The sequence below is a fragment of the Dysidea avara genome, chromosome 11 (assembly GCF_963678975.1).
Source record: "Dysidea avara chromosome 11, odDysAvar1.4, whole genome shotgun sequence".
Classification (NCBI taxonomy): domain Eukaryota; kingdom Metazoa; phylum Porifera; class Demospongiae; order Dictyoceratida; family Dysideidae; genus Dysidea; species Dysidea avara.
The window spans coordinates 12471541-12495004 of record NC_089282.1 but is presented as its reverse complement, the minus strand read 5'-3'; the positions used below and the strand labels follow the sequence as shown (position 1 = coordinate 12495004).

Here is a 23464-nt window from a genome sequence, read left to right as displayed (position 1 = left end):
GAGCAGTCATTTCTGTAGTTCGGTTAACCGAGAATCTGGATAAGTGGGGTCCTTTTTGTTTGACTCCTTGCTAATTTAGATAAATTCTTGTACAACCAAATACACAACCAGACAGACACCACACTTTGATTTTCACCAGATCTGCAAAAAGGTAATAGCCTTGTAGGGATGATTATAGCTATATATTCTGAAAATTCTGAAGCATTTCCTCCAATTTTACTTAAGTTTTGAACAGTTTTTAACCACACATACCTACATGGATGGCTTCCTTACATCAGTGTATGCATGCAAGCATGCATCATGTATGTCCTGCATGTGAGCAAGAAGTCTATCTTGAAAGCAGCCCACTGATGCTCTATGGATCCAGTATTAAACTCCAGGCAGGTATACACTAAGGTATGTTGCAATTTAAAACATGGCTGAAACATGCTTCTAAACACATTACTTTTTAATTTTATTATCAACTTTGCAGTTAGGCACTGGAGGGTGAACACAGAAGGCAGAGCCTGTTTACCACTAGCCAGCATAAGCGAAAATCTTTGAGTAAGATATCTTAAGGTGAAACAGGACATATACCTAGATGGGTTGGAAAAAGCCAACTGTTATAACTTGATCCGCAGATCACCCAGCATTGTGAACACATTTCATTGCAGCGATGCATACCTTTGTGTTACAAAAGAGGCATGCTCTCATGTATGCATACAAAACAGGCTCTGTATAAAAATTTTCATAAGAAACCAGTTGAGAAGAACGGATGGGTTGTTTTGTTCATACTTCTGAACATTATTTGTGGTCTGGGTTGCTTGTTCAAGTTACACTTCCTTAGCAGTATTTACCGATGTACAGCGTAATTATGAACTACACCATACATGAGACTACAGTGATCGATTGTGCAAGCACACTTTTTAAATTTGTAAATGAACTCACAATTTATACATGGCTGAATAATTCCACAGAACAGCTATATATAGCTCTTAGCTATCATACTGTAGTACCAAGAGTTAAAAACATGAGCTCTTGGTAGTACTGACTAAACTCCTGGTTTTCAGAAGTACCACAACATCAGCCTGTTATCAGAGAGAATACACTAACTTTGCTGGCTGCCATGCCCTTCCTTACCCTAACTCATTGTGACAATACCATATGTAGCCAGAAAGTTTGGTGGGACAAATTGGCAAACTAAAGTCTGTCAAATCGTTTGTCCAATACAAATCTGTATAATATTATGTCCACTAATAAATTTTCCAAACTTTTTCTTGCCAAATTCTATCGTGGCAAATTTGCCAAAGTTTCCTCCCACCAAACTTTCTGGCTATATGATAGTGACAAATTATTTTGGTTGGCAGATTTTAGTTAAGGTGCAAACATACATGTAGCATTTGCAGTGTGTACATACCATGTATATAACACAGTTCGTGGGTGGATCAAAGGAGCTACCAGAGTTATATTTGCAGTATAGGCCAATCAACTACTTACATCTGAATAATTATGTATCCCAGGCCACAACTGGCTAGTCGATTATGTAACAGATACTCATGTGCATGACTTGGATTTTATATCCACAAAATCTACTCGGATGGAAACGTTTTGTTATCCTTACTATTCCACAAGTTGAAAAATGCTGTGTTAAAGTGCTATAGCTCATTCACAAGTGCTTCCAAATGTTTGTGAATATGGACCACACCCACGTTACTAATTAGCCACTCTAGTACACACAATCTTATCCATTTAGGCAGTAAACTGTATAATTTAAGTATCCTTGAATGATTCAATAGCATTGATTAAAACATCAAACTCACATAACTGAAATTCTCTGTGATATCCCTAGGATTCATCTGCTAATAACCAAACATAGCTGAAACGTACCAGTTGGTGACCCATAATCAAAATTTTCTGGCATCCTATTGGCTTTGGTAATTGATTTCCCAGTTATGAATTGGAAGTGCTACATATTATGGAGCACTTGAGCTTTTGACTGATATGTAGCTATGCCCTCATCCCTCAGGCCTGTGGCCATCAGGCTGTCGGGCATATATATCAGGCAAGTCCTCTTGTCCATGTTACAACTACTACATAAACTGTGCGTACATTTACCTTAGTTGAAAGATGACTCAATCTTATACACACTTCTATTATCTTGGGTCATTCAGATGATTTTATATTCAAGTAATCTTCAATCAATTTCTTTAAAAATGGACATTCTGAAGGCACTTTATCAAAATAGTCCCTCCGCCTTTCAATTTCTGAGCGAACAACTGGAATCTGATTGGTATTTGCATACAATACTTGAGCCTTTGGAGTTGGCCACTCACCACTTATCAAATGCAGTGCTATACAAGCCAATGAGAAAACATCAACAGATTTGCTATAACTTGGATTATCAGACAATGCTTCTGGTGGCATAAATTGTTCAGTTCCCAGTTGCCGAGTGTGTATTGCAGTTTTGTCATTGTGTCTAGGTATAAATTTTACTGCCCCAAAATCACCAATTTTTGCCATCAACATCTTGATATTATTTGATGAGAGGTCCCGGTGAAAATAGTACTTCTCTTCAAGGAGGTACCGCAAACCTTCAGAAATATCTCTCAAAATTGATAATTTAATGTGCAGCTTTAGGGGTTTCCCTTTGGTTTTCTTAATACAACTAGTCAAGCTTTCCTACATCAACTCCATCACAAGCCATGGTAGCTTGGCATCTTTTGCTGGATAGTAAATGCCTTTCATTTGTACTACATTCTTATGATGAAATGTACTGCATATGCTGCACTCGTAAATTTTTTTCTTCATTTCAAACTGGTCAGGAGAAATGTCTAAAAAAAATCTCATGGATACTTTTAGCTGCATATGATTTTCCGTTCAGTAACCAGGACCTTCTCAACTTTTCTGTAGCTTCCTTTTCCAAGTACTTCACCTGTACTTTCTACTCCAGTTAACTCCAAATTCTGCGACAACGTTTTATCCTGGGCCACTTCAGAAATGCTCATTTTTACCAAGATCCTTGTTTACTACAAACAACCTCATAGAGGGTATGGTCCTGTAACCACATGATCTAGTCTCGTACTTAGTCTGATTAGCCCGCACTCAGTAGTGGCTCAATACATGGAATCACCAGGCCCCATTTTCAGGTAAAGTTACCAGTAACCAAAGTAACTTAGTAACCCATTGACCACAGTAAAATGCATTACATATCTACACTGAATAAACTACATAGCTCTAATTGTACCCGAATTGTACTAAGTAATGTTTACATGATGATGAGTCAACTGATAGCTTTTTGGCACTGTTGAGTAATGCAGGACTCTTCTCTACATTACTACTGCTAGCTAACTGTATGACTAGCTACTATTCAGTAGGTTACCAAGTCGGTTACCAGCAAAATAGGCAAAAATATAGTGTTTTGCGTCTAGCCCTGAAGTTACCTGGTTGCCAGTAGGAAAAAAGAGTTCATGGCTGTGTAGTTCCACAGTTCCAAGTCAAACCAGTAAAGTGTACAAAATTATAAAGTGTATTGTATGTATACATGTAGTCCTGTAAGTTAAAAAGTTATCAGTAATGTATAATAATAATTTCCTACTGGCAACCAGGTAACTTCAGGGCTAGACGCAAAACACTATATTTTTGCCTATTTTGCTGGTAACCGACTTGGTAACCTACAGAAGTATAGAACCGTATAAAACTTTATATTTTTGTCCACATTAGTTACTGGTAACCTGATAACCTGGTAACCTAATAACTTGGTAATTAGATGCAAACTTTATTGTTTTTTCCTACTTTACTGGTAACCAACTAGTAACTTACTGGAGTATAGAACCGTAAAACTTTATATTTTTGTCCACATTACTGGTAACCTGGTAACTTACAGGACTAAATGTATAAAACTATTATTTTTGCCTACTTTGCTGATAACTGACTTGGTATAACCTGTTGAATAATAGAACTGTAAAACTTTATATTTTTGTCCACATTACTGGTAGCCTAATAGTATATTGGGGACAAAAATATAAAGTTTTATGGTTCTATTATCCAGCAGGTTACCACGTCAGTTACCAGCAAAGTATAATAGGCAAAAATAACAAAATTTTCTGCATCTGTGAGTAGTCCTGTAAGTTACCAGGTTACCAGTAATACTGGTAACTTGGTAGCTTACAGGATTAGATGCAGAAAACTATATTATTTTTGCCTACTTTGCTGGTAACCAACTTAGTAGCTTACTGAAGTATAGAACCGCCGGTAAAACTTTATGGCTTTGTTTACATTACTGGTAACCTGATAACTTGGTAATTAGATGCAAAAAAACTTATTATTTTTGCCTACTTTACTAGTAAACAACTAGTAACTTATTGAAGTATAGAACCGTAAAACTTTATATTTTTGTCCACATTATACTGCATGGTAACCTTACAGGAGTAGATGCAAAAAACTCTACTTTGCTGGTAACCAACTTGGTAACTTACTGAAGTATAGAGCCGTAAAACTATATTTTGTCCACATTACTGGTAACTTGGTAACTTACAGGACTAGATGTATAAAACTTTATATTTTTGCCTACTTTGCTGGTAACTTGGTAACTTACAGGACTAGACACAAAAAACTTGCCTACTTTGCTGGTAACCACTTACTAAAGTATAGAACCATAAAACTTTATATTTTTGTCCACATTACTGGTAACCTTGTAACTTGGTAACTTACAGGACTAGATGCAAAAAAACTTTATTTCTGTCTACATGGTAACTGATTTTATAACTTGCTGAATAATAAAACCATCAAACTTTATAATATTGGTAACCTAGTAACTTGGTAACTTACAGGGCTTGATGCAAAATAGTTTATATTTCTGTCTACTTTTCTGGTAACTGACTTGGTAACTTGCTGAATAATAGAACCCTAAAACTTTATACATATTTTTGTCTACATTACTGGTAATCGTGTCTCAGCTGCAGCTGATCAGTAGTGCTAATGTTGCCATGCATGGATGGATCAGTCAGTCATGTATCATAATTATATCATACAGTATGGTAGTACTGTACATTAGAGATCATGCAGTTTTGGGCTTTCTTGCCCAAAATATCACCCTAAAACCAGCCTCAAATTTCCTTCATAACAGCTTGGCAGTATTGGTTAGGCATAGCCAAGCCCAAAAATATCTTCAGAGTGACCCCAAACCCTTCCCAACAAGTTTCTAAAAACTTCTATTTAACAGAATTTTACAAGTAGAAGGAAAAATTAAGAATTTTAAGCTGGATTAGGGATCAAAGAATAAAAAAGCAGGGATTTCGAAACAAGAGAACAGCTACGCCGGTTGTGAAACAAGAGAGGTTGCCTATATACCTGCAGATATACTACTGGACATCTAATCCCTAGCTATTCAGTCATATATGGTTATAGACTGAAGAGTAGGGATTAGATGTCCACTAGTATATCTGCAGGTATAGGCAACCTCCCTTGTTTCACAACCGCCACAGCTGTTCCCTTGTTTCCCTGCTTTTTTGTTCTTTGATCCCTAATCCAGCTTAAAATTTCTACTTTTTCCTTCTACTTGTCATAATAAGATTGTATGTAGCTATATATATATATGTGCATCCATGAATACATGATGTACCAGCTATAAGTAATCTACCTGGACTTCAAGAATGTATTGGACACAGCGCCACACTGTGGGTGCATAATTTATTTTGAAGTTAAGCCTGAGGATAACTAATTAATCATTCACAGCAAGTCATTTTAAATGGTCATGTTCATGATCAGCTAATACTTTCTCAGTATAAAGTATAGGGCTCTGCCATCATAGGGCCCATTCACTGGTTTACATACCTGAGCAAGTGAGATGTACGTATATTATTGCTTGCTGATGGCACGAAAATCTATAACACCATTAAAGACATGGCTGATTCCTACAGACTGCAAGTTGGATTTGAATTCACTAGCCAATGATCATGATTGGCAGCTGTATGTGCATGCTCAGATTTAGACTGTACATATTAGTGTCTTACCCTCAGCTATACCTGTAAGTTGGCTTCTGCTGATATAAAGCAGCAAAAATTTTATTGTCAGATTTACTACCAAATATAGCATATGAAATTGTGATGAATATTTCCATGAAATACTTATGAAAATTCCCTTGATGTATTTTATCCAAGAAATCTCGAAATGCCATGTAATTCTAGCATTACATGGCCATGAAACACTTCATGGTATACCATGAAATGACTTTCATGGTACATCCCATGGGGGAAATTCTGGCATTTCATGGCATACTTCTCTGGTAAATCTAAGGTTATATAACCAGTTACAATAAATCAACACACAAGGTAAAAGCAAGTATAAAGAGATGTATATCCAGGGGTATTTCTGAGGTTTCCAGAACTGATTAAGTTGGAAGGTGGTTTGCTTGATGGGGAAAATGTTTAGTCACGTATACCCATAGCAGTGAAGTGGTGTAGTACGTACCCTCCCTACTATTTATCGTAATTTTTTTAGCAAGCAGAAATTTAAAATGCATGCAGTTGTTTTAAAAATCAATGAATGCCATTTTATAAAAACTACAATCTGTCAAAAAACATTTCTGTACAAAATGATAATCATGTTTTAATGCTGTGTTTGTTTGAAATAATTAGGAGCTACTTCTAATAACCAGTTTGGTTCAATTATTGACACATTCCTATGAGATAATAGTAACCATGGTAATCACCATGGCAACCACCAAACCTCATGTAACACTTGGAGGTGTGAACAAGGTCAGAATATAGTACGAGGTGTGGGTGTGGTCGGCATGGAAACAAACAAGATGATGGATGGATGTAAACTTCCTGACGTGTAGACAACTACAACAAATAACAGTACTCAGGTATGTGATATGTTATACAACAACTAACAGTTCGATAGTGGCCATCTTGAACATGTTCAGCAACATTCATGAAGAAGCCATGTAACAAACAAAGTCTAGGAAATAGAAACAAGGACAATGCAATAGAATACAAGGGAAGATGGTACCTTATAGCATCAGAGTCTTGTGAATGTTTAAATGAGAGATTAAGTTGAGAACAGATTTGTTTTAGTTGTGATCTAACTGCAGCAACTTTCACTATGTTGTGTTTACTAATATAATTGTCATGGCACCATTCCTGTTATGACTTGTATAATATTATTATATTAGACACAACCCACTATCACCTTGTTGCCCTTGGCAACCTTGTATGCTTTGTAAATATTGAGAAGCATCATGTGATCTCCATCCAGTGATGTAAATTTATTCCTCATAGAATTAGCTTGGTCTCTCTAGTCAGTACATGCATTGTGACATAAAGTGGTACATGACTAATTACATACTTTATTGTGTGGGGTGAACATGACACTTTCCACACTCAACATTGACACAATTGTGAGGATCTCCTCCCTAAAGAGGGTGTGGTCTATGACATAATCGGTGAGATCATATGATTACACCTACCCACATGATAATCGTTGACTAGCCAGTAGAGAAGCTGATAACTGAGGATGAAGTGGGAACTTGCTCATCTGATAACCTAGATCTGTTAACTGTTGAGAGATAAAAACAAGGTGTAGTTATGGCAATGGTGACATCAGTGGTGCATCTAGACTCTCAGATTTGGTAGGACCAAGAGCAAAAAAGGATACTGCATATTTACAGTGACAGCCCTCCACCAACTATATGATTACCGTATAGTAAAAAACTTTGGCAGTAAAAAACTTTGGTGAATTTGGCAAATAGCATTCAATTCGCCAAAGTTTTTTTTGCCAATTATTTTAGATGATCACACAAGCACATTGAGTAACTAGAACTTGAGATGAAGATCGGCTCGTACCACCATGCAATAAAGATCGAGCTGACTTTGGAGATCTTCCTAGGAATGTGTCCCACAATTGTAAGCACTCCTTGGGATAGCATTTCCAACCGGCTTCCTGTTTTCACGTCAGCTAGTTCATTGTCTCGCGACAGATTTGGCCAAATACTTTGATATATAAGTGATAACCTCTGCTACTGGATTTCAGTGAATATCTGAACATACATGTTTGTATGATGACATCACCATATCAATGTCACCCAATGGCGTACCATGGGGTGGGCCTGTGCCGTACCATGGGGTGGGCCTGTGCCCTACCAAAGAATTTTGATATCTGAGATCGAGATACTCTAATAGAGCAGTCAATCACTCTAATAAAGCAGTCACAGTATTCATAGAAGTAGTGTAGCAAATTATGTAGAGTACTTTATCAGTGATATACCGTATAGTAAAAAATTTGGCGGTAAAAATGTGTGACGAAACCCCTCTGTTGAAAAAATTGGTGGAAAAAACTTTGGCAATTGAAATAATATTTGCCAAAGTTTTTACCGCCAAAGTTTTTACTGTACGGTACGTAAGGATATTATGACAAGGTGTCAGCTCATCAGTTAAGTAGTGTCGTAAGTGTATAGGTAGCTAGTGTTGTTGTAGCTAGCAGTACATTTGTAGCTACTGATCTAATGATGTGCTGGCTAAGGCATGTTTCACTATCTCCTGCTATGTCGAGAGTGACCGTATTTACTTTATCTTTTAAAAATGGAAGCTTGTTTTGCACCATTGGTAAATTTATAAAGTATTCGTCAGGGGTGGCAAGAAGTTTTAGTGTACAGCAGTGAAGTGCTAGCAATTAAATGTGCAATTTGTACTGAGTGGCTTCCATAATGTTACCTGTCTGCTAATCTTTTGTCTAATGCTTAGACAAAAAAACTAATTTTGGTACACAGGAGCAAACAAAGGATTTACAACAGGTTAGTCAAAGATCTGAAGTCAAAAAATCAAATTACTGTTCTATTGGAATAGGTACCTGACTGTTTTATTAGAGTAGTTGCATTAACACTTAGTTATGATATTTCCAGTTAGGAGTCCAAAGACCCCAAATTCTTAATGATTTAATAAGTGTTCTATAAATTCACTAAATTTTCCTAACCCTGCCTGGATTACCTCCTGGATTACCTCCTGGATTAGGATTCATATTGTACACATATTTCATCACCTCTAGTTGGGTGGTCTTGTGTACAGCTCCTAACAAGTGTAACTGCTCCAATGCTGTTACCATGGACTATGGTGATGTCATCAACATGATGATGATGTAATATGATGTCATCACACTACCTCTAATGAAGGAGGATCCATAAAATCAAAATTGAGCACATCATTAATATTGAGGGCCAACATGTACAGCAGGACAGTGGATAAGTCACACCTGTTGGGACAAAGATAAATAGTGAAACTTCATTTAGACTATGGCACGCATAGCATGCTTTGAAGTTTAGTCGTTATTGAGGTATTTAGAATCCAATAGATACCCGCAAGTAGATATCTAATTTTTTTTATCACGTGTCACGTGTTTAGCTGGATTCCAGTCACAACAACCATCAGAAATCATCACTAGAGTGTGAAGAAAGCATCGCTGGATAATAAAGATGATCATATTCATCTAGGAGGCCTACCAGTGAGGTATTTTAGCACTACTTCGATCAGGAAGCCACCATTATTGGCAGTGACCAGAGCCGCACGAGCCATAGTCTAAGTCAGTTACTGCACAAATCCACGGTATCTTCACTATTTTAGAGACTTTCGGAATGGTACATAATCACCTCGGGCGATACCTGGATTTGTGCAATAACCTATACTAATAGGGCCACCTATGGGATTTAAAGTATGGGCTCAGTAATGAGGTCATGAGGTTGTGTTCAAGACCTATGGTTATATAATAAGGTGGTCCTACTAATGAGTACACCATAGCTATGTTAGGGACCTACTTGGCATGTTCAGAGGTGTAGCCAAAACCAGGCAACCTGGGCCCAGGCATCACTATATTGGAACCTCAGTTATCCGTACCCCTTGGGACTAGGGATGGTCCATAAGTCTGAAAAGTCCATATTTCTGGAACTGTGTATAAATAAAGAACATAAAAAAAAACTGTATTATCAACTACCCTAATAGAACAGTCACTACTCTAAAAGAGTGGTCATTTTCATAATTCGGTTAACCGAGAATCCGGATAAGTGGGGTCCGGATACATGAGATTCCACTGTATAATCAACATAAAATCAAGATACTCTAATAGAACAGTCACCCTAATATAGCAGTCAAGCAAATATGACCAACAGTAACTATTCTAATAAACTGCTAAAACTGTACTCACATAATTTCAGAGGGTATAATATTAAATTTTTCCTAGGTGGTATGTAGTTAACAAAAGCCAACACCAAGATACCTATAGCAGTCACCTTAATACAGCATAACATACTGCCGAAATCACTCTCAGATTTCAATTTCAGAGGGTCTAATGTTCAAATCTTTCCTGAGGGAGCATACCCCAGACCCCCAAGGTTGGCATGCTTCTCATGCTAGTGTGCTTCACTTGTCATGTTGACTTGCTACAAATATAGTCACAAATATATAGCTAGGACTTGGAATCACCAAAAAGTCTGGCTATACCCCTGACTGTAGTGAGGTGGTCTTACTAATGAGGTTATGAAGTACACCTTAGCTATGTTTGGGACCTACTTGACATGGCCATTATAATGAGGTGGTCTTAGTAATGAAGTCATGAAGGTAGCATTCAGACAATCTTTACCTCTTAATTTCAGGTACAGTATCCTCTTCAAGTGTGGAGTAAGCTTGCTCAGTGTATAGCCGGTAACACTCCCCACTAATGATGTAATCACATGATCTAATATTACATCATATTAGCTCACCTCATCTCACGTCCTGCTCGTCCAGTTCTCTGTCTGGCTTGTGCCTTTGATATCGGCTGGACACATAATATGTCCAATCCAATCAGTGGATTATATCCCCTAATAGCAGAGCACAAAAAGTGACCAAGTTACATATGTATATCCAAACTGCAAAGTATGTGTGTGTGCTCTGTGTTCTATTAGACTAACTGAACTAGTATTTACAAGGTCGCCTACACCTGCAGATATACTAGTCCCTACTTCAGTCTAAGGACTAAATTTCCACTCATTTCCAGGTACATTCAGCCCATTTCACAGCATTATAAGTGAAGCCTCTGTAAGTTTCAATTTTATTTTCTGAAAAAGGCTGTACCTATAGTTCGATTTTTCTTATCTTCACTCCCAGACTGGCTGGGAGTGTGATAATACAAGGTGCATAATAAGTTTTATAAAGTAGCAATTTTACTTCAATTAGTTTGTTATAAGGTCCCCAAAGCCTTTAATTTTTATAGTGTATGATTGTAACAATGATATTACGAAGACTTCTGGGAACCTGTATACCTATCACCATCGGTTAATGGAGGATAACTGTATGAAATGATGTTTTTAATGATATGTTTGTGAATCTCTGTTTTACAGATCTTCGCCTTCTTGCAGGTCCTTATGTTATAAGTGAGCCATTTTAAGATCAGCTATGTCTGAAAGCCAAATTACTAAACCCTTGACACATAAATCTTTATTGGCTTTTTAAAAGCACTCTCTGTTGGTAGCTTACTATTTTCCCCAAAGGTTAGAAATATCAATACCATTTAAGACAATGCTAACTCACTTGGCCTTAACAACACCAGTGTCCACTACAATCTTAACCATTGGCAGTGTGATGGACGTCTCTGCTATATTGGTGGATAATATCACCTTTCTGCAGCCCTACAAGTGATGATCATGTGATCTTTTGTTGCTATGGTAACACACAGTGCTTACTGGGGGATTAGGTGAAAACACTTTTTGTTGTTGAGAGTTTGGTAGTGCTGCAAACAACTTGCGCACTATTAGCTTTGGACAGTCTAGAAATGATACACAAATACACTGTGTATGTGTGCGTGTGTGTGCATGGGTGTAGTGTGTGTGCACGCATGCATGCACGCAACCTTATGAACATGTTAGTGTACACTATATAAGTCAGTAAAAGTATGGGGCAATTGTAATGCATGGTCAACTGTAGAAATAGCAAATCCATGAACATTGGTATACCATTAAATACAGTGATTGTTCTATTAGAGTATTTGGTATTTGTTAAAGTGTACATGGCAATCTCACAAACATATTTAGCTAGTTACCCAAGCACTCAGGTGAACCAGACAACTGAGGATCCAACGTATTACTATACACATACACTGTGTGAATGTGGTGTATTTTGTGCAACAAGCTGGTGACATCATCATCACTCACCAGTTGGCAGGTGATGGCTACACTTCACTAATATCCTCTCAGTACTCTCAATCTCTTCCTGACCAGTCAAGAACACTAATATGTCACTAAGAGGGGATACAGGAGACACTCAGTTAAGTTACCACAGTACATGACTATTATAATACATATCTCCTATGGGTAATGCTATTCCACTGGGCAAAAATAATAAAGTCTACAAATACAATGAGTTGAATCTTGACAATAAATCACTGTCTGTTGAATGCAGAAAAAATCTGACATAATAAATTTTGTGTACTGAGTAACAACGCTTCATAAGACTTGAAGGGATATTTACCAGGATGGTGTGACTGTTCTATTAAAGTATTTTGATTCATTGAAAGCTCTTCTTAATCAAAACAACCTCCTTGGTTACCTCAATTGCCGCTACATCACTGGCTTCTTTACTGTGTTATTATTAATAGGTTGCAGCAACATCAACCTAAAATTTTTCTTGGTGAGAAGCTACTGTATAAATAGTAGAATATTAATGGTTCAGTGAGAATCACTTTATATAGATAGGCCATTGCTATTCGTATGGCAGCCATGAGATTAAAAACAAAAACTTGGACAAAAGTTCCATACAAATGTGAACAATAAGAACTTTATATATTAGCTAGTTGTATACCGGGGTGAAGAAGAAACCACCTGACCCTAACCTAACCCTAACTGTAGGTTTACCTGTTAAGCATAATGATGTCTGTATGAAGGTAAGTTTTAGTGAGGGTTGGTGAGTTCAAGGCGAGCTAGGGTTGGCATTTGTGCCTTCCAACCCTAGCTCGCCCCAAACTCACTAAAACCTTTATACACACTTGTGTTTGATTCTAGAGTTATGTTGGATGATTGTCATCCAAACAGCAAAAAATTATTCATACGGCAGTGCCGTGCAAATAGCCACTCTGTTTTATATAACACTAGATTACACTTCTCAGACTAAAAGTTACTATTTAGAACATACCCTTGTTGGTGTTTATGTTGCTGATGTAACTGAAGTACTGTTATTATGGCAGCATGTAAGTAATCTTGTTGTGGCTCAGGTGAGTAGTAGACCTGTGAAGGTCAAAGAACAAAATCTCGTAGTGGCATGTCGCATACCTGCACTGGAAATTGTCTTCCCTGTATGTAGAGCACTTTAGCATAGTCAAAATAACAAGAAAATCGATCAGCTTGTAAAGTAGCTGACATTACTATAATCTGTATTGTGGTCACATGATCAATGATGTCACCATTACATCATCAATAACACACCCTTAAAGGCTTCTTGTTACGAGCCTTTCTTGTATGCTGTGCAGCCTTGACAATACCAAACAACACATCAGTGTGGATTGTCCTCTCATGAGCCTCATCTAGTATCACTGTGCCATAACTGTGAACCAGGATCATGCGAGATCATGTGAGATTATGTGCGAGTCACCTGATCAGGAGAGGATCTGCTATGGCTTCTCTTAATAGCATACCATCAGTGAGGTACTTTAGTCGGGTCAGGTGACTAGAGCAGTCATCAAATCTGACACTATAACCAACCTGTGTGTAATAAACATTCTTTAACTGAACACATGATTGCTCTATTAGAGTAGTAAACAGCACAGCATTGTAGAAACTGAATTTCAGTTACCAAACCAAACCCTCAAATGTTATAAAGCAATATGGGTATCTTAGGTGTACATCCTATTAGAATACCGTATTGCCTTGAATTACGGCCGGTCTCGTATAAACGTTAGTCGCCGGGGGTATACAGTATCATTCCAAAAATAAATGCCGGGTCTCAAATAAACGTCTAGTGCAGTCATTATTTTTAAAGCATTCTGGGCGGTGTTATAAACAATGAAGTGGAGAACATTTTATAGAGTTCCTTTTAAGCTTGAATCTGTAAAATATGCAGAGGGAAACATCAAGGAGAGTCCAGGAGAGTACAACACCAAGGTATGTAGTTGACTAGTGAATGCTGATCACAGTGATCAGGCATATAAATGCCGGTCTTGTTTTGCCGCCGGTCTCATTTAGTAGCCAGGGTAAAAAGGTGCTTGAAAGAAACAAATGCCTGGACCATAATTCGAGACAATACGGTAAGTGTATTCTTTATTACAGTAATCGAGCAAGGTGTATGAATAGTTCTACCATCCTGGTACACAAGGTAATGAGATATCACTAGTGATGATACTGTACATTACATAATCATAGAATCATTTTAGACATCCAAACACCAGCTAGTTCCTTGGAGTTCAAGTTTATATACACTGCATATGTAATCTTGACTGGATTTTGGAAACTCCATCCACAATACGCATTGGCAGTTTTGAAATAATGGCTTCCAGTGATTAGTGAGCATGCATATGAAACTTATACCAGAAATGCATCATTAATTTAATATTCAGAGCGTTTCCTAATCTTGTAAGTGAATTTCCCACCAAATAAGATATAAAATAAGGAGTGTAGTAGTATCATGGGAGCTCACATTTGTGATGGGGTGGGCACCAGCTAAGCTTTACAGACGGATGGAGATGATGGCTGAACACAAATTATAGGGCTATGTAAAAGGCCATCCATACCACTGCTCGCCAGGTTCTTATCAAGGACAGAAAACAATCAAACATGCTCACAGCACCCAGAAGAGATGGAAATTGACCTCATGCAGTTTGGGCTATGTTAAAGTCCAGGGCACCATGTGGTTAAATGTGAAAGTTTCATCCTGGTTCAGTTAATGTATAAAACTAGCCATATTCCAGCATTTACCAACCACCAAGTGCTACATATCCTTGAACTTATTAGTTTTCAGTGGCTCTGTAGATTTATATTATCCAGAAGTCAGAGTATATGATACAACTCTAATTGAGCAGTCAATTGAGGCGCCTTATAGAGTATTTGACTGCCGTATTAGACTATATGACTGCTCTATTACAGTATTTGACTGCTCTATTAGAATGTATATTAGAGTATATGACTGCTCTATTAGAGTGTTTGACTGCCCTATTGGAGTATTTTACTGTGCTATTATTTTACTGCTTTATTAGTGCCCTATTAGACTATATGACTGCTCTATTGCTAGAGATTAACACTCACCAGCCAGCCTGCATTTTTCATTTAAAAATACATCTTCAAATACGTCACTCAAACAAGTTATGTATCTGAATGTACCTCTTGTCCCAAGACAACTCCTCTTTCATTGGCTACTCTTTTAGCCAATGAAATCGCTGCAACTCTCCTTGGCTGTGTACATGCTACGTTACCATGGTGATGGCTAGCCAGCCCCGCCTCCAGTAGATACTATTGCAAAATTGCACATCATCAGCTGACATGGTGGAGATATAGTTTTTATACCTGAGGGAGTTGTGTTGTCTTTCCACTACCAGTTTCTCCCACGACAATTAGCGAATGATGTTGGCTGCACTCAGTAATCAAGTCTCTCCTTGCTGCATAGATGGGTAACGCTCTACGTACCGTCTGAAGCTCTACAGACGACATTATTCTAATCAAAGCGCACTGCTTCTTATATTTTAACGCACACTCATGTACGTACTGTACCCAGGCACGCACGGAATGCTACAATGGAGATAAGGATGAATTATGTAGTATGCTCGATGGGATGCTTCTGTAGGGAAAACTGGATTAGGAGGACCAATTTTTTGCAATTAATTATCACCAAATCTATTAATAGTTAATGTGTGGGTATATGCCATGATACTTCTGAAATTGGAGGCTTTGATGATCTTTAATGTTCATGATAAACAAAGGATTTAGTGCATTGAGCCTGCAACTTTTGAGAACGAATTTTGTGGATGTTGGAAAATTTGTGAACCCCAAAAATATTTTGCCAACATCACTGCTAAAAAGTACAGTGCATAGTTATGAAAAGCAATGCATTGCTGCTTGATCATGTGAAGAATGTTTTGGAGGAGTTACGAAGATCATCCAAGCCCTTAGGCACTTACCTATAGTCTGGGATGTTTACTAGTTTTGATATCAAAGTCTAAACATCACAGGTTTAGTAGGGTGCGATAGCAAGAAGTCCAACTGGCCTGGTTTTGGTCAGATCACTTTTCACCTGGGTGAGTTGGCACATCAAGATTCTCTAATGAAGTCAGTGCAATAGCTCTCTAATAAAACAGTCAGCTGTAAGTTTGAGTTAATTATTTCTATCTCAAAGGGAAAATAATTCCTGGAGGCATGCATCATCATCAGTGCTGTAGTGTACGTGTAGAGTTGGTTGTGTGACTGCTGAAGTAAAACACACCGTTTGAAGCAGGATGAGTTCCATTTTAAATTTAACTCTGCATATGTATGTGGCTAAAAAGCATTACAAGTAAAGATAAAAAGTCTCTAAAAACAAAACAGAAACACATACATATTACGCACTACGACTCTGCGTAGAATTTCTCAATTGTGCTTTCATATTTCTTCATCACTGCTGGTCGTTTCAACTTCAGTGTAGGGCCTGTGTGGATCACATGACCATAAAGTTAGCTCACATGACCCACACAACACATACCTAACTCTCCACCAGGAATGGTGAAGTCAGTGTCCAGGAGTGTCCACTTCTGTACCTGTGGATAGCAAAAATGTCAGCAATGGATTGTGCAAATTTTTTTCAATACATTGATAGTTTTTTTTTTGGAAATATCAAGACCAAAAAAGGTAGTAGTGATAATTTAAATGCAGGTTTGAATCTATGTTGCCATCAAACTCTATAAAAAGCAATCATTAAAGTTCCATTTTAAGTCACACCTATTCTCCCAGTGAAATATCCCTCAAAAACAGACATCCTAAAATGTGGACACCCTTGAATATCAAGACACTTGTCCACTATCCCAAGTACATAAACTATTAGGACCCTGTCATCAAGTCACACTTTTCAATGGGGTCACTTTAGCATGGTCCCAAATAGAGAAGTCCCACTCTACATAGAGTTGGAGTTTGGACTAAAAATGTCCAGAATAGAGGGCAATTTACCTTCTGAGCATTAGAGATGATGTGGTTTGTGTTATAACGATCAATACCATCCTGGATGGCCTTGAACACTGCCTTGTCCTCTGTCTCTATCACTTGTGACACTGTTGTACACTCACTACCTAAATCTTGAAACATCTTGAGCGCTTGTGGTTGTAGGTCGTCTGTAGCTTCTCCGGTATCAGGATGAATGATACACTATGTACAAGAACAACACTACTAGTCTCTTACTGGTCAAACATGTCTTCACCTTCAGCGTCAGTAGACATGTCAGGAATTTCCTCTTATCTCCTATCAACATCACATTACTCAGGAAGGGAACTTCAGTCTTGATACAGTCCTCAATGTACACTGGAGGAACATTCTCTCCACCAGCTGTTATGATCAGCTCTACACACACCACACACTACATAAGTTCTCCACACACATTTTACCGGTTACCTTTGATACGACCAGTGATGTAAAGGAACCCATCCTGTGCAAGTTTAAATACACACGTGTGTATTTATAATTATAAATCCCTCACTTTATCTATGCGACCGATGTCCCCCGAGTGCAGCCATCCTTCATCATCAATAGTTTCCCTTGTCTTTTCTGCCATACCAAGGTAGCCCATAAAAATATGTCTACCACGGAACAAAATCTACAGACAACATTTTAACACACATAATAAATATCACTCTGTTCTCTACCTCTCCATCTCCATGCTCATCAGGCTTATCGATTTTTGTCTCAGCTCCACTCATAGTTTTACCACATGACCCAGTCCTCCAATGAGTAGCAGAATGTATGCTCAGTGTTTGTGGTCCAGTACACTCGCTCATTCCATACAACTCCAGTACAGGCATGTTGACACTCATGAAAAATTCAAGGGTCTCGCGATGTATTGGGGCTGCTCCTACTGTCATCTGCCGGCACTCAGTAAGTCCCAAACCCTCCCGGACCTTCTTGAACACAAGCATGTTTGCAAAGGTCCACCCCCATGGAACTGATTGCCTGAATAATAATAAGTTAGTTCAGTTAGAATCATCAGCAGAATTTTACTTACCCCTTTTGTATGTTTTGATTTCCACGTAAACCAACTCCCCTTCCCCATGCTGAAATTTTTGCTTTAAACCCAGTGATAGTGCGACCAATTTCCTCCATTTTTTCTTTCATTTTCTCCCACACACTAAGAAATCAGTACAACTTAGTATACTAGACATATAGAGCATACCGTGGTACTCCAAAGAAGAATGTAGGTTTAACTTCTTTTAAAGTCACAACTAGAGTTCCCTATGTATTATATGGGAATTAAACAGCTTATGAATATGTGTAATGATATTTTTCAACCTTTAGAGCGTCTGGCTGAGCAAAGTACACTGTCGCTCCAAATGGGACACCTAAAAACATATCTGCTACCTATAAATAAACCGTAAAAAACCAGATGGAGTTTTGTACAGTCATTACCGTTCCAGCAATGTGAGAAAGTGGTAGGTAACTGACTACTCTCTCACGGCCAAACTTCCATTGATCCCTTCCAAGGGTGTCAAGCAAAGCTTCAGTAACCCATGTTAACTGAAACGTAAGTTAAATACTATTACATGTTGTTACAAATGACCCAACTCACGTTGTCATGACTTAACATAACTCCTTTGGGATTTCCAGTAGTTCCTGACTGTAAGACAATTACCATACGGTATTCTAAATCAATAGAATACAACTTACAGTGTACACCAACATGGCACACTGGTTTGGTTCCTGTTTGTTGATGATGTCATCAATCACAGAATCATCCATGTCCTTGCCGACCTCCAGAAACTTTTCCCACTATAAGGAGACACAATCACACACTATTACTAACCTATAGGCCACCAATGTTGTATCATACAGTGTAGGCATCAGGATAGTCCTTGCTGACTTCTCCCCTGTACTGAACTATGGCCTTCAAGTGAGGGAGCTTGTCACGGATCTATTATGGTGCACACAAATAAAAGGCAGGTCATGATCAAAACATATACCTCAATAATTTTGTCAAGTTGCTTCTGATTTTCCACCACTACTATATTAGCCTTGCAGTTCTCCAGAATGTAGTGACAGGCCTCTGGACTGTTGGTGGTGTATATACCAGTTGATAGTCCCCTAATGATAGTAAACACAACAGTAGTTAACTGTTACTGAAGGCAACCAATTTTTGTATGACAAATTTGCCGGCCTGCCTAATTCACTCTAATACAGTGTACATGCACCTCATGTAGCACATGCATGTAGCCTTTTAGTAGCATAGCTGTTACATGCACTTGATGTAGTTATGAGTATTCTCTATGAATGTGTGTGTTCATACCCAGCAAACATTGCTCCCAAACTGGATGCAAACCACTCCACAGAGTTGAAGCCCAGAATACCAACTGAATGATAAGGTTCCAGTCCAAGCTGCAGAACAATACATACACACATGCTACATGTGATAGTATAGTACCTTTAGAAAGGACTTTGCAGTATTGTAGATAAGCTTCAGATATTGTGTATATGTCAAACTCTGCCACGGATCTTCCTTGTTATTCTTCCAGCATAACGCTTTTCCATCTGGTAGCTGATCGACTGTCTTCTTCATAAATTGTGGGATGGTTATTGGCTTCAGAGATCTAACACCAGACTCTCCTACTGCAATATCCACAGTGTCAGTGGGATCTAGACAATACATCTTCCTAGGCTTTTTAGCTACCACCGGCTCTTCTTCCTTTGCTGCTGTAACTTCTTCCTCCTTTGCCTTGCCACTTTTTATTGGCTTGTCTTCATCCTTTGTATCAGCTTTGGTTGTTAGCTCAACTTGTTCAGGCTTTGCTGTGACCTCCTCTTCTCCCTCCTTTGTTGGCTCGTCTTGTTTGCTTGTGTCCAACACAGCTGGCTCTTCGTCTTTCTTGTCGTCAGCCTCAAGTGTCGTTGGCTCGTCTTGTTTAGAGTCTTTAGACGCTTCAGTTGTGGCGTCATCTTCATTACTCTTTTCTGACTCTGGTGCAGTAGCCGTCTGATCGGTAGTTTGCTCTTCTGCTGATGACTGCTGTGTGACGTCGCCTTCTTCTGGCTCTTGCTCGGCAGTGGTCGTCTGTTCTGTGGTTTGCTCTTCTGTTGACGACTGCTGTTCCACTGCGGTTTCCGGTGTTGTTTCGTTAGAATCCGACATGCTTCAAACTGAAAACACAATCCACCCTTATCACTAACAAGGCTTGCGGCTACGTTATCTTTCTTCTTAGATCAGTGTCTCGTGCAACGGCAACGCCCCCAACACAAAGCCTAGTGCGCATGCGCATATGTTCTATTATGCCATCCCACTAGGACGACTTGTGAGAAGGCTAAAGCCTGCATACAGTTATTGTATTATACACCGCTGGTATATCCAATGTGATGCGAAGTGTCCTCTTTGCGGAAGTATCCGACCGACTACAGCTCATCGTTCTTGTCTCAGGCCGCGGATCGTTTTATCGGCATCCAAGTCTTGTTGTCTCAGTGGCTTCAGGGCTAAGATTTAAGATTAGATACTGGGCAGTCAGCTCAGCTGGTTTGCCAGGGGGTGAAACCCCCCAAAAGGTACAATCACATGCATACATTCTAATAAACTAATAATTAAGATTTAATTAAGTAAGTAGGTAAATTCGTCTATGTCTCTTGATTCGATCACATTAATTGGTAAATTGTTCCAACCTTTAATTGTTCTAGGATAGAAACTGTACTTATAAGTGTTAAGGGTGGCTTGTGGCAGGATAAAGTGATTCAGGTGGTGTTGCCTTGTGTGAAATTGGGTACATTGGTAGTTTGCGGGAATAGAGATACTGAGGTAGTGAGTTAATTGTTAATTATTTTGTAGAACAATGTTAGCCTTGATGATTGACGACGTTGTTGTAATGTGGGTATGTTTAAAAGTGGGATAATAATGATGTAACACTGATAGTTCTAGAGTATTCAGATAAAATCCATCATGCAGCTCTTTTGTACTTTCTCTAACTTGTATGCATCAATATTATAATATGGATCCCAGACTAGGGTGGCATACTCCATGATGGGTCTAACTAATGTCAAGTATGCTGTTCTTTTAGTATCAGGTGGACAGTTGTAAAGATTTTGTTTTATAAAATTAAATACTTTGGTTGATTTATTACTGACTTATCGTCAGTGTTGGGAGTAACGCGTTACGTAATATTATTACTTTTGTGGTAACTAAGTAATATAACTTTTTTTAAAAACTTAAACCCACAATCATAACATAACATAGCAATTTTACAAATTTGGTGAATGCTCTATTACAGTCAGTGAATTTTTTTTTTTTTTTTTCACATTGAGAAGTTATAACTATTACTTAAAAGATAAAGTCAGTCAAATGAGCTAATCCTACCCTCTGCACAAACAAGGTCAATAGCTGCAGACTCTTTAAAGCTAAAGCGATGGTAGGAAGATATAGAACCTCTCAAACAAGTGATGGCTGCACGAAGTAGTGAAAAACTCAGTTTACATCTTAACCAGTGCAGGGTCATGCTGTAAGACTGTCCATTTTTTTCTGACAGCAGAGTGGCTATTCTCTTGTACACTACTGTGGCCAGGGGTCCCATGCCTCCAGTACATGAAAACACTAAGGGAGAGAATGTCCCATGCTCCACCTCACGGATCCTTTCTTCATATTTCCTCTTCTTCTCTAGCTCCGCACGCCTGTAACACTGGGGTAAAGACACTGAACAGTGTGTGGGAGCAAAAGGATTAAACACCTTTACATCAAAGTATGCCTTCTGACCGCGTTCCCAAAAACCATTGGCCACAACATCAAGACGGGCCCCATCCTCAACATTAGCTGATCTATACTGAAAAGATTCTCCTGAGAGTGGCTGTAAGGATGGTTCAACTTCAACACTATGACACAGCTCAGTTAATAATCCAGCAGTAATGTCTCGAAGCTCGTTATGACGGACTATAGGGAGACCACCACAGGGACAACAAAGGGCATGCTCAACAGAGAATAGCTTGCCACACACACAATTGGAAGGTAACAGTGGTGGTCGCCAGCCATATCGAAGACACAAGGCGTCACGAAAAGCACCTTTGTGTAAACAAAAACCATGGTCAGATAAAGGTAGAGCAGCCACCCAGCTAGAGGAGCCCTTTTCAGAAGATAACATGATCGATCTATGTAATGATGGCGATAGCACAGGTAGCAGAGCATCACGGGAGTTGATGATAGACTGGTGATGCGTATCCAAAATTGTTCTCCTTGCCTCAATCTGTGAAGACAACACCTCAACTGAGTAAGCATGAGACTGCTGTATAATAAGGTGAACTAGAGGAGTGGTAACCCTAACGGAAGCAGCATACTGAAATAATGAGTAATTGACAGGATCCACAACCCCCAGACCTCCCAGTCTGGTTGGCAGAGCAAACAGGTTTCGTTCAATATCACTAAGCGATGGTTGACCAGTCAAGTTGGGCAAAAATCTACAACGAATAGTTTCTTCTAGGGGAGTTAAAAAAGGTTGAATATTAGGAGTGCATCTCATTAGAAAATTCCATTTGCCTATAAATCCATGTGTAAATGCAGCAAATGCAGCTTGAGGATGGGTAACAGAGATGTCTGCAGCTGCTGCAACTCTTTGATCCAAGATGTTACTTGTTTCTCTACAAAGGAGGCGACAAAGGAAGGAGAGCCTAAAGCAGCACCGAGATGACGCTTTCCATCTGATGTTATAGAGATGCCAGTCCCCTCAAAAGCAGAAGCTGCTGCATCATGCATTCCTTCCTTCACAATAATGCAAGTTCTAGAAGGATTAGGGAAATAGCCATAACCGGGACCAACAAGTAATATAACGAAATACACTATAAAAACAGGTAATATAACTCAAGTTACTTTACTTATAAATGTAACGCGTTATTTAAGTAATATAGTTACTGTAACGAGTCTAGCTAATTTACGTAATATTATTACTAGTACTACAAGTAACAAAGTTACTAATCTTGTTAGTAATCCACTGAGTAATGCCTAGCCACGACGAAGTAATGAAGCCTACTGAATGAAGCCTACTGAATGAAGCCTACTGAATGAAGCTTATTCACCAGTTTCTTACTTATAACCAAGATTTGCACATTGCCCAACAACGAAATCATGTCACGTGATAAGGTGGTAGTTTCACACGTGCCAGCTTAAGGCTGTGGACACAAAGTAATATAATATGTAATATTATTATAGTTACTTTATTTTTTGGGTAATATGTAACTGTAACTAGATAGTTCTGTAGCAAGTAATATGTAACTAGTTACTTTAAAAAGTAACTGTCCCAACACTGCTTATCGTTTGTATATGAGAGGACCATGACATACTTATTATCATCA

General features: G+C 38.6%; 2 protein-coding genes across 3 annotated transcripts; both read right to left on the bottom strand.

Annotated features, from left to right (window-relative positions):
* Positions 1-6515: 6515 nt before the first annotated feature.
* Positions 6516-15665, bottom strand: LOC136238611 (ATP-dependent RNA helicase DHX33-like). Of its 2 annotated transcripts, none has more exons than XM_066029178.1 (20): positions 15491-15665; positions 15308-15436; positions 13587-13696; positions 13421-13538; positions 13268-13366; positions 13131-13222; positions 12155-12240; positions 11687-11769; positions 11535-11632; positions 10727-10825; positions 10606-10680; positions 9135-9225; positions 9016-9081; positions 7448-7536; positions 7327-7393; positions 7171-7275; positions 6991-7121; positions 6873-6939; positions 6706-6821; positions 6516-6658 (listed from the first exon to the last, which is right to left on the bottom strand). In XM_066029178.1, exons 1-20 carry the CDS (start codon positions 15632-15634, stop codon positions 6586-6588), a joined length of 1938 nt encoding a protein of 645 aa, XP_065885250.1. In that variant the 5' UTR covers positions 15635-15665; the 3' UTR covers positions 6516-6585. The 2 variants fall into 2 exon arrangements, with proteins under 2 accessions (XP_065885250.1, XP_065885249.1); XM_066029177.1 differs by having other exon boundaries at positions 7327-7409; positions 7452-7536.
* Positions 15666-16405: 740 nt separating this feature from the next.
* Positions 16406-20400, bottom strand: LOC136237901 (long-chain-fatty-acid--CoA ligase ACSBG2-like). The gene is made up of 17 exons (XM_066028153.1): positions 19575-20400; positions 19440-19528; positions 19117-19237; positions 18987-19067; positions 18824-18925; positions 18726-18773; positions 18566-18673; positions 18449-18517; positions 18333-18391; positions 18165-18287; positions 17809-18112; positions 17643-17759; positions 17558-17591; positions 17367-17506; positions 17120-17314; positions 16659-16713; positions 16406-16604 (listed from the first exon to the last, which is right to left on the bottom strand). The coding sequence occupies exons 1-17, from the start codon at positions 20277-20279 to the stop codon at positions 16525-16527; spliced, it is 2430 nt and encodes an 809-aa protein (XP_065884225.1). The 5' UTR covers positions 20280-20400; the 3' UTR covers positions 16406-16524.
* Positions 20401-23464: the final 3064 nt, after the last annotated feature.